Source organism: Akebia trifoliata, chromosome 1, assembly GCF_017979445.1.
Source record: "Akebia trifoliata isolate Shusen 1 chromosome 1, ASM1797944v1, whole genome shotgun sequence".
NCBI lineage: Eukaryota > Viridiplantae > Streptophyta > Magnoliopsida > Ranunculales > Lardizabalaceae > Akebia > Akebia trifoliata.
Genome location: NC_141375.1, coordinates 33,064,623 through 33,078,433, shown reverse-complemented (window position 1 = coordinate 33,078,433; position 13,811 = coordinate 33,064,623). Strand labels below are relative to the sequence as shown.

At 35.1% G+C, this 13,811-nt stretch overlaps 1 protein-coding gene across 3 annotated transcripts; it reads right to left on the bottom strand.

The window, feature by feature from the left end:
• Positions 1–37: 37 nt before the first annotated feature.
• On the bottom strand, positions 38–11,884 carry LOC147411903 (AFG1-like ATPase family protein). Of its 3 annotated transcripts, none has more exons than XM_086453567.1 (14): positions 11,661–11,883; positions 9,431–9,567; positions 9,170–9,312; positions 8,238–8,383; positions 7,908–7,987; positions 7,112–7,369; positions 5,231–5,341; positions 4,713–4,847; positions 4,489–4,610; positions 4,277–4,346; positions 2,733–2,825; positions 2,028–2,155; positions 601–742; positions 38–308 (listed from the first exon to the last, which is right to left on the bottom strand). In XM_086453567.1, the coding sequence occupies exons 1-14, from the start codon at positions 11,800–11,802 to the stop codon at positions 159–161; spliced, it is 1,857 nt and encodes a 618-aa protein (XP_086309693.1). In that variant the 5' UTR covers positions 11,803–11,883; the 3' UTR covers positions 38–158. The 3 variants fall into 3 exon arrangements, with proteins under 3 accessions (XP_086309693.1, XP_086309701.1, XP_086309708.1); XM_086453575.1 differs by having other exon boundaries at positions 4,725–4,847; positions 11,661–11,882; XM_086453582.1 differs by lacking the exon at positions 2,733–2,825 and having other exon boundaries at positions 11,661–11,884.
• Positions 11,885–13,811: the final 1,927 nt, after the last annotated feature.

Sequence of the window (13,811 nt, the reverse complement as noted above, 5' to 3'; positions counted from 1 at the left end):
GTCTCTCACTAACTAATTTCTATCATTGTGCAAACTCTTCCAAGTCCAATTTTCAGTTTTATTCCAAAGCCAAATGTTTTCAAGTTTGGGTAATAGCAATGGCATACGTAAGATGGATTAACTTAAATATAAATATATTGGGAGGGAATGGATGGAAACTACGATAAAATCTCTTGTCCAGATGATGGTCGAGGTTGTGAGATTCTTGCATGATCACTCACTACTTGTTGCTGCCTTTGGAAATAGGGATGAAGAAAAGAAATACCATCCAAGTACCAAGGTGTCTGCATTTCAATCAAGCGCGAAACCTACACAACCACCAGAAAATCAATCCCACAACAGCTTTATTTAATCGTAAATTGTTGTAAGATTAATTTTATAACATAAAAATTTAACCATATTTATCACTAAAGTAATGGTTTAGTTGAATGTTTCAGAATGTCATTAAATGGTTCGGCAATCTATAGAAAAATTCTGAATGTTTCAAGACGTCTTAGGTAATGATTATGTTTTTTTATTTTTATTTTTTCATGCCTCTAGAAATAAAAAATAAACAAGAACACAAAAAAACGACATGATGGCATCTATTAGGTTACTTACTGCACGGCGGAAGGCAAACATTTCCTCTTGACCGGACAATAGGGACACAATGCCAGATGGTGCACCACTTGAACTGACACTGCCTTGTGCTAAAACATCTCGACGAAGTTTTCCTCCTTCCGTCTCGGATTCAAATTGGAAACTGGAAAAGAAAAAAAGGGCAAACTCACCATTACCAAGAAATAAAAAGCTGGTACAAGCTTCTATGCATTGAAAAACAAATGCGGAGATGGTAATATTCTTCGGAGTTTATCTAAAATCATTGTTGTCAATTTTCCTTCACTACTTCTGTGAACATCATGTTTCTCAAGGAAGCTATTCAATAAATTCTACTTAGATCATAGTAAGTGAAAGTTCAGAACATCTAATAGAGAAAAGAATGATTAAATACTAGAAACTTGACAGACCACAATGTTAAACCCTCCCTCCTTTTTGAGGGCACGACAGGCTCAGTGACCATCCACGGTGTGATGGTGCTCCCTCTATTGACTTAAGTCATCACTTTTAGTTGTTGGTCACCCAGTCTGCAGGTATGTTATACCTTTTATTGTCATTGTCTCTTCTGTGGTTGCAAATTGTTGTGTCACATCAAGATCTGTTCTGTTTAATATGTCGTAAGCAGAAATTGCAAACTCAAATACCAAACTGTAATCATGATTTCAACATTACACTCCAATGATTGCAACTACTTAGAAGCTACAAATGGACTAGATTTGTTTTAGGAGCTGGTCTTTCCCTGTGCAAAATACTAAACCAGAAACTATAGATGTGAGACTAGAAGCAGATCTCTGGTTATTTAGTTTGGACAACAGAGTATAATGGAATAAGGTTCCATCAAGATGCGGAATTTGATTTTAGTTCGTTACTTTAAAAGTGAAGATGAGAGTCTCGACAAGAGATTTAAAAAAAGAAAAAGAAAAAGAGTATTGGGGCTGGCAAGAGATCAATAATAGAAGACACGTCTTTGGAATGGACAGAACTGAAAGGAATATCAGGATCCATTTACCAAACCAAAATCCTTGGGAGAAGGCTTCGATAATGTTCATAACGGTGATGACTTAATATGTCAAAGGCCATGAGAGACATGGCTGGAATATACAAGATTTGGTTTCAGATAGTTAATAAACTGCTGGTTCGAGAAATTAGGCATGAGTCTCTATTAGAGAACCAAGAAAGTATTTTCAATGAAAATGCATTAAGTTTTCCTTTAAAGTTCTCACAAATAAAATTCTGGAAAAGGAGGCAAACTTGTCTCACGATTAAAACTTAGCAACTGCTTGAAATATGAGGTATTGCCAAAAAAAGAAAACAGAAGCATGGGCACACCCTACTTTAGCATGTTTCAGGAGGTGTCAAAAGCCCTAATATTATGGGGCCTGAACAACAAAGGTTCAATCAAAATTGAAAATAAAATCAAGAGCACTTACCTTTCCAGATCAAACAGTGTTCCCTCATCTGTTCCCTGAAATAGATCATCAATAGAAGCCGCTGCTGTACAGCAAAGGCAACAGTGATGATTGTATAACTCGTCGATAAGGGTGATGAATCTTCGTGCCTGAAGAGAGAAAAGACATTGATATGAATAATATAAAAAAGACTTCAAATACAAACACAAAAAGTAATTGATCAGATGGATTCGATATTAATTGATCAAATGGATTTGAAGGACTTCAAGACTATAGGATATAAACAGAAGGGGGAAAGGAAATTTAAAAAAGAGAAATATAAGATCCGCCTGAGGCAGATTAAATTCCATCCATCTGAGGCACGTCGACCATTTATCTCTTTGTGGATCCCAGCTTCTGTGCCAATGGTTTATTTCCCTAATATGGTTGTGCACCATTCAAACCAGGTTCCCAGATGGAAGACAGTTATTGGATCTCAGGCTCGGCATCGAAAAGATGTTGGTCCAGCATTGTGGACACAACAATCTACGTGCATGTGAATATCTTGAGAGCCAACCATGGTGCACCATGAGCCTATTTCAGATGGATGAAGTTCAGTCCACCTCAGGCAGATCTTATAATTTCTAAAAGGAAAATATATTCCGAATGGTAATTTCATTTTAGAATCAGTAATGGGACTAATTGCAGGCTTGGAAACAGGACTGACGCTACAAATGAATAGAGCACCTTGTCACTAATACGCCTACTCATCACAGGAATGTCTGATATAAAGACAGTGTGATAGTTTCTTGCTATCGCAATATAATCTGCTGCACCAAGCTGAAGAACATTAAGATGAGCACGTAAGTAGTAGACACAATAAATAGAAGTATTATAGCGTGTTATATGTAGAACATAAGACCAAATCTTTCTAATAGGGCAAACAAACTAATATATTCAACTGCACTCAATAAACAACCGAGTGATCTGGGCCAGTCCTTGTTCCTAATATTACTTGAGAGTTCTTTAAGACATGGTAACCAACATCTTTGAACAGAAGAAAACAAGGACTGATACATGATGGGATTGAATGCTCAGATGAAGGAGGAAATGTTATAGCATGGTAAAATCCAGCTAAAATTGTTTCAATTTGGTCCCAATAAAGGAAAAAAAATAACAAGAAGAAAAACATTATGTTGGTGATAAAGGTAGTAACAAACAACAGTCACGTGAGACTACTCAACTGCAAAAATTGATCGGAAAGTATTCATTAATGTGAACCTACTTCTACTTTGAAGGTTAATGACTGTTGGTCGGTAGCAACTCCTACAGCAATTGGGGGCTTCTTTTAAGCCAGCCCACCCTCATATTACATTGACCCTCGGGTTCCGTGACTCGAGTAACAGGAGCTCTACGCTAGGGCACAAAAGAACGGCATCTCTCTATCTGATCTACGACCACCCTTTGGTTCTATTTTGATGACTTTCAAGTCTGTTTTAGTATATGTTTCATCATTTCTCACAGTTTCATAAAATTTCGTTAATATTTTCACATCATTTCCATGAAAATTGTATAAATTTCCAGTTTTTTTATTTTGAAGCTAACTGAAATAGACACCGAATCCACATTTAGTACCTCACACCAACACAAAGATGTGCATAAGCAAAAGACCATTCACCATTTTAGACTAAATAGGTTTTGGTCAATTTGGTGTCATCCAACCAGATTTGAATAGGATCTGACCCGATCCACAGTTTGGATTGGGTTTGGATCTTTGTATGCTTACAAAAAGGCATACAGGGTAGTATTGATACATCATTTATAATGACTTCAGGGACCAACAGGTGTTTACTTGGAGACATGCAAATACTTTTGCATGGACAGGTGCTTAGGAGGACTTTTTCATCCACTCTTATGTCATAAAATCTATCTAAATACGAAAAAAAAAGAGCACGCATTTTAATACAACATGTGAGATAAAAAAAAAAAAAATTTCAAAATCACCAGGTCCCACCTAAAAGTGTGCCCACAGGTACCCTGAAGTATCACAGAACCCCCAAAAATTTATTTTAAATGTTCACAACATGTAACTGGATGATTACTATGATGTTATATACTAGTAACCAGATGAAATATGATGGTATACATTTCAAGGACCACTTAGCTAAGTGGTAAGATCTTGTGGAGGTTGTTCCCAAGGTCTTAGGTTCAAACCTATGGAACCCCTTCTTATGCTAACCACTAACCCACCAAGCAAAAATTAAAAAAAAAAAAAATAATGGTATACATACCGGGCGGCCACATAGATAATCGAATGTGAATCGTGCTACCCCATTACAGCTTTCAGGAACCTCCAAGATTCTGTTTTGAAAAAGAATAACAAGTGCATTTTACAAGTATAAAAAATTATTAGAACCAAAGAAAAAGCTACAAAAAGGAGGTCGAGAAGATAAACACACTGGCAGAACATCAAATTTACGACATGGTATGTTTAAATACATACCTTCCAAACATCACAGGAATAGCACTGGATATGATCCTTCCACCAGATCGGTTGGTAGCTTCAGACCACATCTTCTCAAATTCTTTAAGAGCATGGCCATCTAAAGACGAGAAGTAGTGAGCCTACAAACAAATACTCATCAATGAAAAGACAGGGAAGGGAAATATATACATTGATGAATACACACATCAATGCAAGAAGGTATCAAAGAAAAATCACTTGACCTCAGTTCCTACATGGCCTGTAGTACTTTTTGCTACAAGCCGACGGTAATCAATCTCACTTCCAACCAAAACATTCCGACAATGCTTTCCTAACTTGGCAAGAAATTTCAGGAAAATCTCGCGTTGCATACCATCCTGCATTTGCAAGAAAATTTCAAGATGGAATTCAGTGCAAAACAGTTATTAGTTGGCATCTTAGCTATGAATCAATCTTAAGACAACATGAAAGTTGTGTTGGTCCCTCTTTATACATATGAAAAAAGGAAATCCAGGGGACAAAAGTCTAAATAATAATCAAAGAAGATGGATTTTTATGAAAAACACAGAAAAAAAAAATGAATCTATGAAACAGTTATTTAACACCTTAATCAATCCTTACACTAAAACAAGTTAAATAAGACTATAGCTGACAATGATAGTAATTAATTAAGAAAAATTATGATAATCCAGAGACAAATGGGTTAGAAGCAAAACAAAAACATGACATGTTGAAGATTTTAGAAGACAAAGATATGTACCTGATTCAACTCCTCTGGTGCTCTATTACTAGTAGCCACAAGAACAGTTCCAGTACTCAACAATCTGCTTACAATTCCAGATAATGCCACAATAGCAAATACATCAACAGTCTGAAATAGGAAGTGAGAAATTTTAAGTTATATAACCCATTGCAATGCTGATAATCTTGCTCTGAAAATCATATACTCCCACAAAAACCAGATGGCATCAACATTCCTTAGATTTTTCTCTTTTTTTTTTTTTTTTGTTGATAATCCAGTGTTCCATAGATTTACTAATGTTATAATTCACAACATATAAGAAGGTAGAAAGTTGATTAGCACAACCATAAATATTAAAACCTATTTTAATATTCCGACTTCTGATATATAAATTGACCTTGGCATTTTGCTCTCTCAAAGAGGAATACCGTACATAAAATGGTTTGAAAGTTAAACGCATGAGCGTAACTGCTCCAATAACATTGCAATGCAGTTTTCATGCAACCTAATAATGGTATCACAAGCTCAAACCTCCATCCCAAGGAATAAAAGGAAGAAGAAAAAAAAACTGCAGCAATGAAGGAGGGGGTGATACGGATAGGGCATTCAACTATGTGAACTGAAAATTTCTTGAATGCATGTTGGGAGAATGGGATTCAGGGTGAGGTGGAGAAAATGGACCAAGTTCTATGTTTATATGACATCTTTTTCCACAGGTATAATGTAAATGATTTCCTTGCACATTTTAAAAAAAAAAGTACCAAAGGCCTAAGACAAGACGACCCATTGTCTCTTAATGACATTAGTTTGGTCGTCTTCTTACATGCATGGGATGTGTTGGGCTCTACCAAGGTCAGTTCTAGAACCTTTTTTTTTCATAGGTAAGCTAGACTTGAACCCACAACCTCAAAGTTACTTTGGTAATGTGTCAAACCAACTGCCTCTTCATAACTAGCATACTCCTGACTTCCTGTCCATGGGGCAGTTGATTTGAGACCTTCAAACGGAAAGAAATTGAAGAGTTTTTTTTATAGAAAGACAATGATATTACAACTGATATTTAGGCCTTGATGTACGACTGGTCCTAACTCTAGAGATAATAAGGGGCGATTTTTTGAGAATTCTGTATTTAAATGGGATATCATTGTAAACAGTTAAAGAATAGGTTTTGGATTTGTTTATCTATCTTGGGCGTGTATTCTTGATCCCCTTTGGCACTTCATACTTTTTCTGTTTCTCATCAATAAATTCAATACTTCTGAAATAAAAGGAAAATTACTCCTCCATTAGTACATCATTTTCTTAGTCTCCACAATTGTTGAATAGTTTAACTCTGCAGTGCTGAGCATTAAACTTCAAGTGCCATTCCCAAGCACAGATGGAGGATGGTTGAATCATGTTGGCACATAGGATAGAACTTGTGATGAATATCCCCCCAAATTCGAACACTCAATTCTTCACGATACTAAAATATAAGTTTCCAGAGACTTTTTGCTAATGAGTGTATGTCTGCCAGAACCAAATGGGGCTATGAAAGAAGCAGGTTACACAAAAAATGAGAAGCTTTCGAGTAAGAGTAGAGGGTGCACTATAATGTTTTCTGCCTATTCAAAGGGTCAGGCATTATGCCAAACAGACAAATAAACAGATCTTACATTCACCTAAGAACTGTAAGAATTTATAGTGTGCAGTAAAATTTCAGAAATGACAAATCAAATTTCTGAACATGGTACAAGCTATAAGTACAACACTAAAGTCACTAATATAAGTAAAGTAGTGAAGAGTAATATTAATGAAATTATTGAGATGGCACAAGGGCACGCACAGATACCTTTAGCACTGCGCAGAAAACATAATTTTAATAAAAATAAAAAAATAATATCTCGATCTTTGTTGCACCTGTATCTCATCAAAGCAAAGAATGCTTGCTCCTCTTTGACCTGATTGTTGGTCAACAAGGAACTTATCTGCTACTGCAGGAAGAATATTTTTCATCTGTACATCTTGCTTGTATCTTTCTTCTGCAGCCAACCATTCTTTGACCTTTGTATCAAACGGAAGGTTCATAATCCAACTAGAAATACCCGATTCAAAAGATTTTTCTTGTACTTGATTCTTCCATATCTTATGCATATTCTCATGTATTTCAAGCATGGCCTGAAAGAAACAATAGTGAAATTTAATCTCTGTGCAAGTCAGGGTATGAAGAGAATTTAAAACAAACGAGTTTTCAGTAAAATAACATCAGCATGTTAACCCTCCACATGAAAAAAAAAGTTTCTCGTCCATGAAGTGAAGATATCTAGAATGACATTCCATAACCCTTTTCTCCAATAATATTATAAATGATCATGATATAGTAGACCTAGCACATATACAATCAGATGCCATGTAGAAATCTTTACTAATATTAAGGCAACATTAAAGGGTATAGTTAAGTCTTAATTTTGTAAATTTATTCCATAAGATTCCCTTGGATCTATTAGATATTTATAACTGAAAAATGGTAAAAATGTTTTTGAACATCTTTTAGTTGTCCAGTTTTCTAACTTTTAACTTCCAAAACTAACCTTACTGAGCAGGGACACTAGTTGCTACACACTACACATATTTTACTTAGAGACATACATTCATGATACCAGTATATATCTCATATTTAACAAATGAATTTTGCTCAAAAGCACACAAACCTCACCTCATGAAAGTGAAACCTTCGACGGTGTTTCACAATACCTTCGGTGGCACTGTAAAACATATCCATTAGCATTGTCTTCCCTACAGTAAAAATATTATAATTATCCGTGTAAGTAGGTCATAATAGCCAGTTGAAATGGAACCAGGAACACATCTGAAAATAAGACAGCAAACGGCTTCTACAAACGACTTTCCAAAGTCTGACCGATGACAGAAAGGAATAATAAAAGGCAATAAAAATCTAATTTTTGAGGGGGTAGGTGAGATCATGAGAAATGGATCAAATTACGAGCATTTGTATAAAGCATGTGGTAAAGTATTAACAATATACCACTTCCAACATTTCCATACAGATATAGTCCTTTTGGGGCTGGAGGAGCAACTGGACGGCGTCCCACTCGGGAATCCAACTTCTTCTCCCGATTAAGGTATGAAACCCACTTCCCTACTCCTGGTTCTACATTCTCAGTTCTTTTCCTGAGTCACAGCACTGTCTGTTAATAAAGCAACAAACGAAATAAGGCTAACAAGAGAAGTAAAGACACAAGATCACTACAAACACCCATTTGGAATTTACATTTGCAGATATTGTCTTATCAAATGTATAAATACTTCAAACATCCATGTTTTCATATTTGGTTAACATGCAAATAGAAGACTAGCACCACCAAGGATTTGTCTGCCCTTAACGTAGGCTTCTTGAAACTGGGACATTATCAAGTGTGATACTTCATTATAGAGACTAGAATGTTCACCAGAATCATATAGGAGATGCCCGCCAAACCAATAGGTCTGCAGCTCCTTCATGCTTCTATAACAGAACTCTAGGAATAAGAGTAAGGAGTGTATTGCTGGTCCCCGTTTCATGATACCAATTTGAACGCCTTGACCATTTTCATATAATAATTTTTGACAGTGTTCCTAGTAGTGTTTGAATATAACGAGTGAGAAACCATGTGACACAAGTACCTGATCACAACTCAGAAAGTTGATGACCTGATTTGAGCCTCAACTCTGACAAACTAAATTAACTTGGGCATAGTAGTGTAATTTGTAGGCATCCACCAAAGTTAGCTTGGAGATCAGAGAAAACAAGCGGAGTGACTTCATTGTTTGTATCACATATCATAAGGTGATTTTACCCCTTATTAGTTTTTTGCACTAGGCTACTCTTGATGTACAATATTATATATAGTCTTGGCAACGGTATGATACTTTGAACCATGTTTGTAGGAAAGTAGGAATGCTCGAACATAGACCTACCACAAAATCCATTTTTCAACAAGATGTTTTCGATGCTTGTTTACTGCCGTCCATACACCATCCTGTTGCCTACGCTCAGCTTCCTCTGTCAAAAGTTTGAGTCGTTCATTCTCTCTATCCTTCTCCCAGTTGGCTAATTTAACCTACAAGAAGGATGGAAAATAAGGTGCAGTCTTGAGAAAATCATGGCCCGGGTCTTCTAAGTTTGAAAAAAACAAATCAATTAAGATACTTAGTGAATTATTCAGTCACAAAGCACACATGATATTCCTCCATATCTCTATCATATTGCTCCAAGCTGCCAAGTAGGTTTTCCAACTCAGAAGCCACCCTTTCTTGGTGAGGATCATGTTGAAGCTTCCCTTGTTCAACCAAACTTCTATAAAGAGTAAGTGGTCCTATAGGAAACAATTACAACATGAATGTCAAGCACACTCATGAATAAGAATCAAGAAAATTCTATAAAGAAAAAAAATCAAACGTCCTCGACTAAATCTGAATACTGGTTCTAAAGTGATAAACAAAAGGATGATGAGAAGTTGAATCTTAACTATCTTTTTATGGCATTGATTATGAATATTAGGACATTTTATAAAGGTAATGAATAGAGAGATTTCAACAATACATAAAATAAAAGAAATACAACTTAACTAAATTATAATATGTGAGCAAATAACAAAGCATTGAAAGCATAATCAAGAGAAAAATGAGTTTATGATATATCTTTGGTGAGGAAAAACAACCTGTTTAAATGAAACATAGAAATATATAATAAAACCAACAATAAAGGTGCACTTTTCAAGGACTGATTATATGCCATATCTGGTGTAAATGATTCGAGAGATGGTTTTAGAGATTCATGCGAAAGTCATCTATTAGAATGACTAAGCTTCAGATTAGCATAGATATAATAATTGGGCCACTATGTTCAAACTTTGAAGTATAAAACAAATTTTGAATTGCTTTAGATATAAAAAACACACACCTTTCAAATTTCTAGCATATGATGGATGTATATATAAACACCTTGCAACTCTTTTGCAAGCCTTTTGTATCTTTCTGAATTGAACTAATACATTGAAAACTTCACCTAGGCAATGCTTTGCCCACCGCTTCTTCGTGAGAAGCCTAGCACCTAAAACATGGCTTAGGCAAGAATTTGCTAGTTAACTCAGTTTAAGAACTTTAGTCCCTAGAGCAATGTTTTTAAACATGGGCATAGTTTAGGGCACTAATAGCCTAAAGCACATTCATCAACATAAATATCTCTTTCCCCATATAAAATAGGTCAATGTTTATCTATAAATGTTCTTTTTTACCAAATTTATCATATTATTTTGTATTTTTAGTGTTCATTTTAACTGGAATTCTCATGATATTAATCTAGAGTAGCTTATTATTGTGAAGTAAGGGTTAGGAAAAAATAAATTTGAATGTTTTAAATTACCAGAACAAACTACAACCAACATTCGCACACAAGGTACAAATAAGAATTTCCACAGGTAGATTTCTTGATGCAGAGTGGGTGATTTTTGAAGCTTTCTGAAACTCAATCATGGTTTCTTTCTCTTCGAGAGATCGACAATCTTACGCAACCATCTTAGCAAGTCAACTTCCTTCTGTTCAAGAAGGGATAATAGTTCTATATGAAAACCACCCAGCAGATTTGGAGAACCATCAGCATGGGAGTTCTTCAGAGGAAGAAGATAACATGGTTTGTGATTCAGCAGGCCTATCTAAGGTGGCATCAAGAGATTCGTTAATAAACAATAGTGAAATGACATTTTATTTATTTTATTTAATTATAGCTAATTACATTGATGAAATCCAATTCAGTCATTTGAGAAATCCAATTCAGTCATTTAGGCTGATAAATTTCGGCCACAATAGATTTGAACCTTAAGATTCACCCCAACTCTTCATCAAATTTAATTTCGAACTGAATCCACCATGTCATTCCACAAAAGTCCTCAGATGACTTGATTGTCCACAGCCATTGCTGCATCTCCTGGTGCTCTTTACCTCCAAATCTCCCTTGCATCGTATCATTCAAGTTATCTCCTTATCTAGCTCTCAAATTTTCACTTTTAGTTAACATTTATTCCATGTTTTCTACCTCACAGAAGAACTATAATATCTACTTAGCAAAAAATACTCGTTTCCAACGCGAATTCAATTACACAAGCAAATCCGAGTGAACATAACAAATCAAAACAGTGCTCCAAATTCCATATTCGAATACATAAACCATTAGATGTGTGCTAATTCATGGCCTAAATTTAGGAAAAATAACGTAAATATGTTACAAATCAAACAGAATTACATATAATTCTACCAAAGTAACAGCTAAAATAATATATATTTTTTAAAAACAGTTGATAAAATTACAGGATTATAGCAACGATCGATCACTTGAAAAACAGAAAAAAGTCGACAATTCAAATGAACAAAAATGTAAATCGAATTAGAGAAACTGGAAAAGAAATTCAACCTGCACGCTTCGATGAAGTAGATTGAGATCGATCGCAATAGCTGAGAATTTGATTTCTCTGAAACTTGGAGGATCTGTTGGTTAGGGTTTGTCGAATGAAGGTTGGAGAGAGGAGAGACGAAACAGAAGAAAACCTTCTCATAGTCGCTCGTCTTGTCTCGTAAAGACTCGGGACCTTTGCAGCTCTGCAATTTCCCTCTCTTGCTCGAACCTTAAATGCCGCGAACGTAGCAGGCAACGTGGCGTCTTTAACACCATCCACTTTTCATTTGTTCCAACTATAGTTACGTGTCAAAGACATATTTACCGGTTTCACTATATTATGGTAACGAATACCCACGTGGCAAAATCAATCGACTATCCTGACGTGGCAATTTCAGGACCCGTAGATCTGTTCTCCTCGGGATACATGGCTGCAATCCCCCATAAAAAAATGTTTCTCGAGGGTATCGTATTTCTCGAGCGGCGTAGATCTACAATTATTGAACTTATCAGGTCAGGTAATCGATTGAGTTTGTCGTGGGGCATTCAGATTATCACGACTATAGAACAATTCAAGGTAAAATTCCATAATTGATATTTCATAATGACTAGTCATTCCATAATGAATAATCATTGTGAATATTTAAGGGATTTGCATTCTAACAGAATTATACGAAATAAGTATCCATTAATATTTTAATATTATTTTAGTCCGATTCAAAATGACGATTGTGTTGAAGGCCCAAAAATCCAAAATATGATTGTCCAAAATAGAGGTTGGGGTGATAAAATCTTTTGGAAAAAAAAAATGGAGAATCCAAACTTGACCTCCATTTTGACGATTGAAAATTTGATTATCCCAAATGGATAAGAAGATGGCAACTACGTTGGAGACCCTTCAAATGATTTTGATACTCCAAAACCAGAGTTAGTGAGGGGATGGCGATTAGGATGGAATATGTGTTGGAGTTGCTCTTACAAAAATTAAGTTTTATGTAAGTTAAAATTTTAACAATTTTTTTTTTTTTAAAATTAGACGATTATTAATTCATGATTTAATAGAGATGATTTTATTCATTTGATAAAAAGACTTTAATATTAGTAAGTTTAAATCTATAATGGGAATATTTTTGAAAGAAAATTTTGGTCTTGAACTACCCTGTACTCCAACCACTCGCATTACAAGGGTAAAGATATATAAGTATTTTTTGCTATTATAAATTGAATAATAAATAAATAATTATAAAATATTATTTTATATCGACCATAAAAATTTAAATTATTACAAATCAATCATTTTATGTAAAATTTTCACAAAAAGAAAAAAGACAAAAAGTATCCAATTAATTATTTATGAAAACTCTAACTCAACTAAGATTTTTCAAAAAGAATCGATTAGTTGCAGATCACCTAATTAGGGGTTGCCCCACAAGAATTTTTAAAATTTACAAGATGTATAATAAGGGTGAAAAATAAAGTCCATCTCTATTGTTCCCACAATTTTTTTTTTTTTGTTGAAGCGTCTTGCTTGCCTCCACCTCCACCTTTGCACCTAGGAATTAAAGTACTTCATCACATAAACAATTCCATAGTGGGGAAGTTTATACTTCATCACTATATAACGATGTTTCACTTTCATTTTTGATAACCCGGGTATCCTTGTAGACAATGGACGTACATCACACGTACCAAGTAAGTGAGGGTGCACCCTTGCGATGGCCCCAGAGGAATTAATGTTCATATTGAGTATCAAATTCACGACCCATGGGCATTAATCACTTATCAGTCCAAAATTTTCATTGAGACATCCTCTCGGGTTATATAACAATATTTCATGAGCAATGATATATCAAGGTTTCTCTTGAGCATGGTGTAGGAGTACTCCGGCAATCGTATCACCCGCATAAGTGTATCATCCCTTATTTGCATGTGTATATCTTGAGCAATTCTCTTATCAATTGTTTTAACATTCTGAACCCAAAAATATCATTGAATTAAAATATCACATTTTCTTTTCTAAAACATTTGCATTGCACCTCATCCACAACCTCTTGCCCTTACCGCGAAGCTAGCTATTATGAGGTCCCAAGCAGTACTATTCCCAATCATTTGGTCTTGATTTTATATTAAATTTAAGATAGCTCGTGCGAATATTTGAGATTTTCTTTT

Coding starts and splice junctions, on each gene's coding strand:
- LOC147411903 (XM_086453567.1), bottom strand. CDS start 11,802: ATGAGAAGGTTTTCTTCTGTTTCGTCTCTCCTCTCTCCAACCTTCATT. Junction 2,826..4,276: donor ATTATCTATGTGGCCGCCCG/GTATGTATACCA, acceptor AATGTTCTTCAG/CTTGGTGCAGCAGATTATAT. Junction 2,156..2,732: donor GTAGGCGTATTAGTGACAAG/GTGCTCTATTCA, acceptor TTCTCTCTTCAG/GCACGAAGATTCATCACCCT.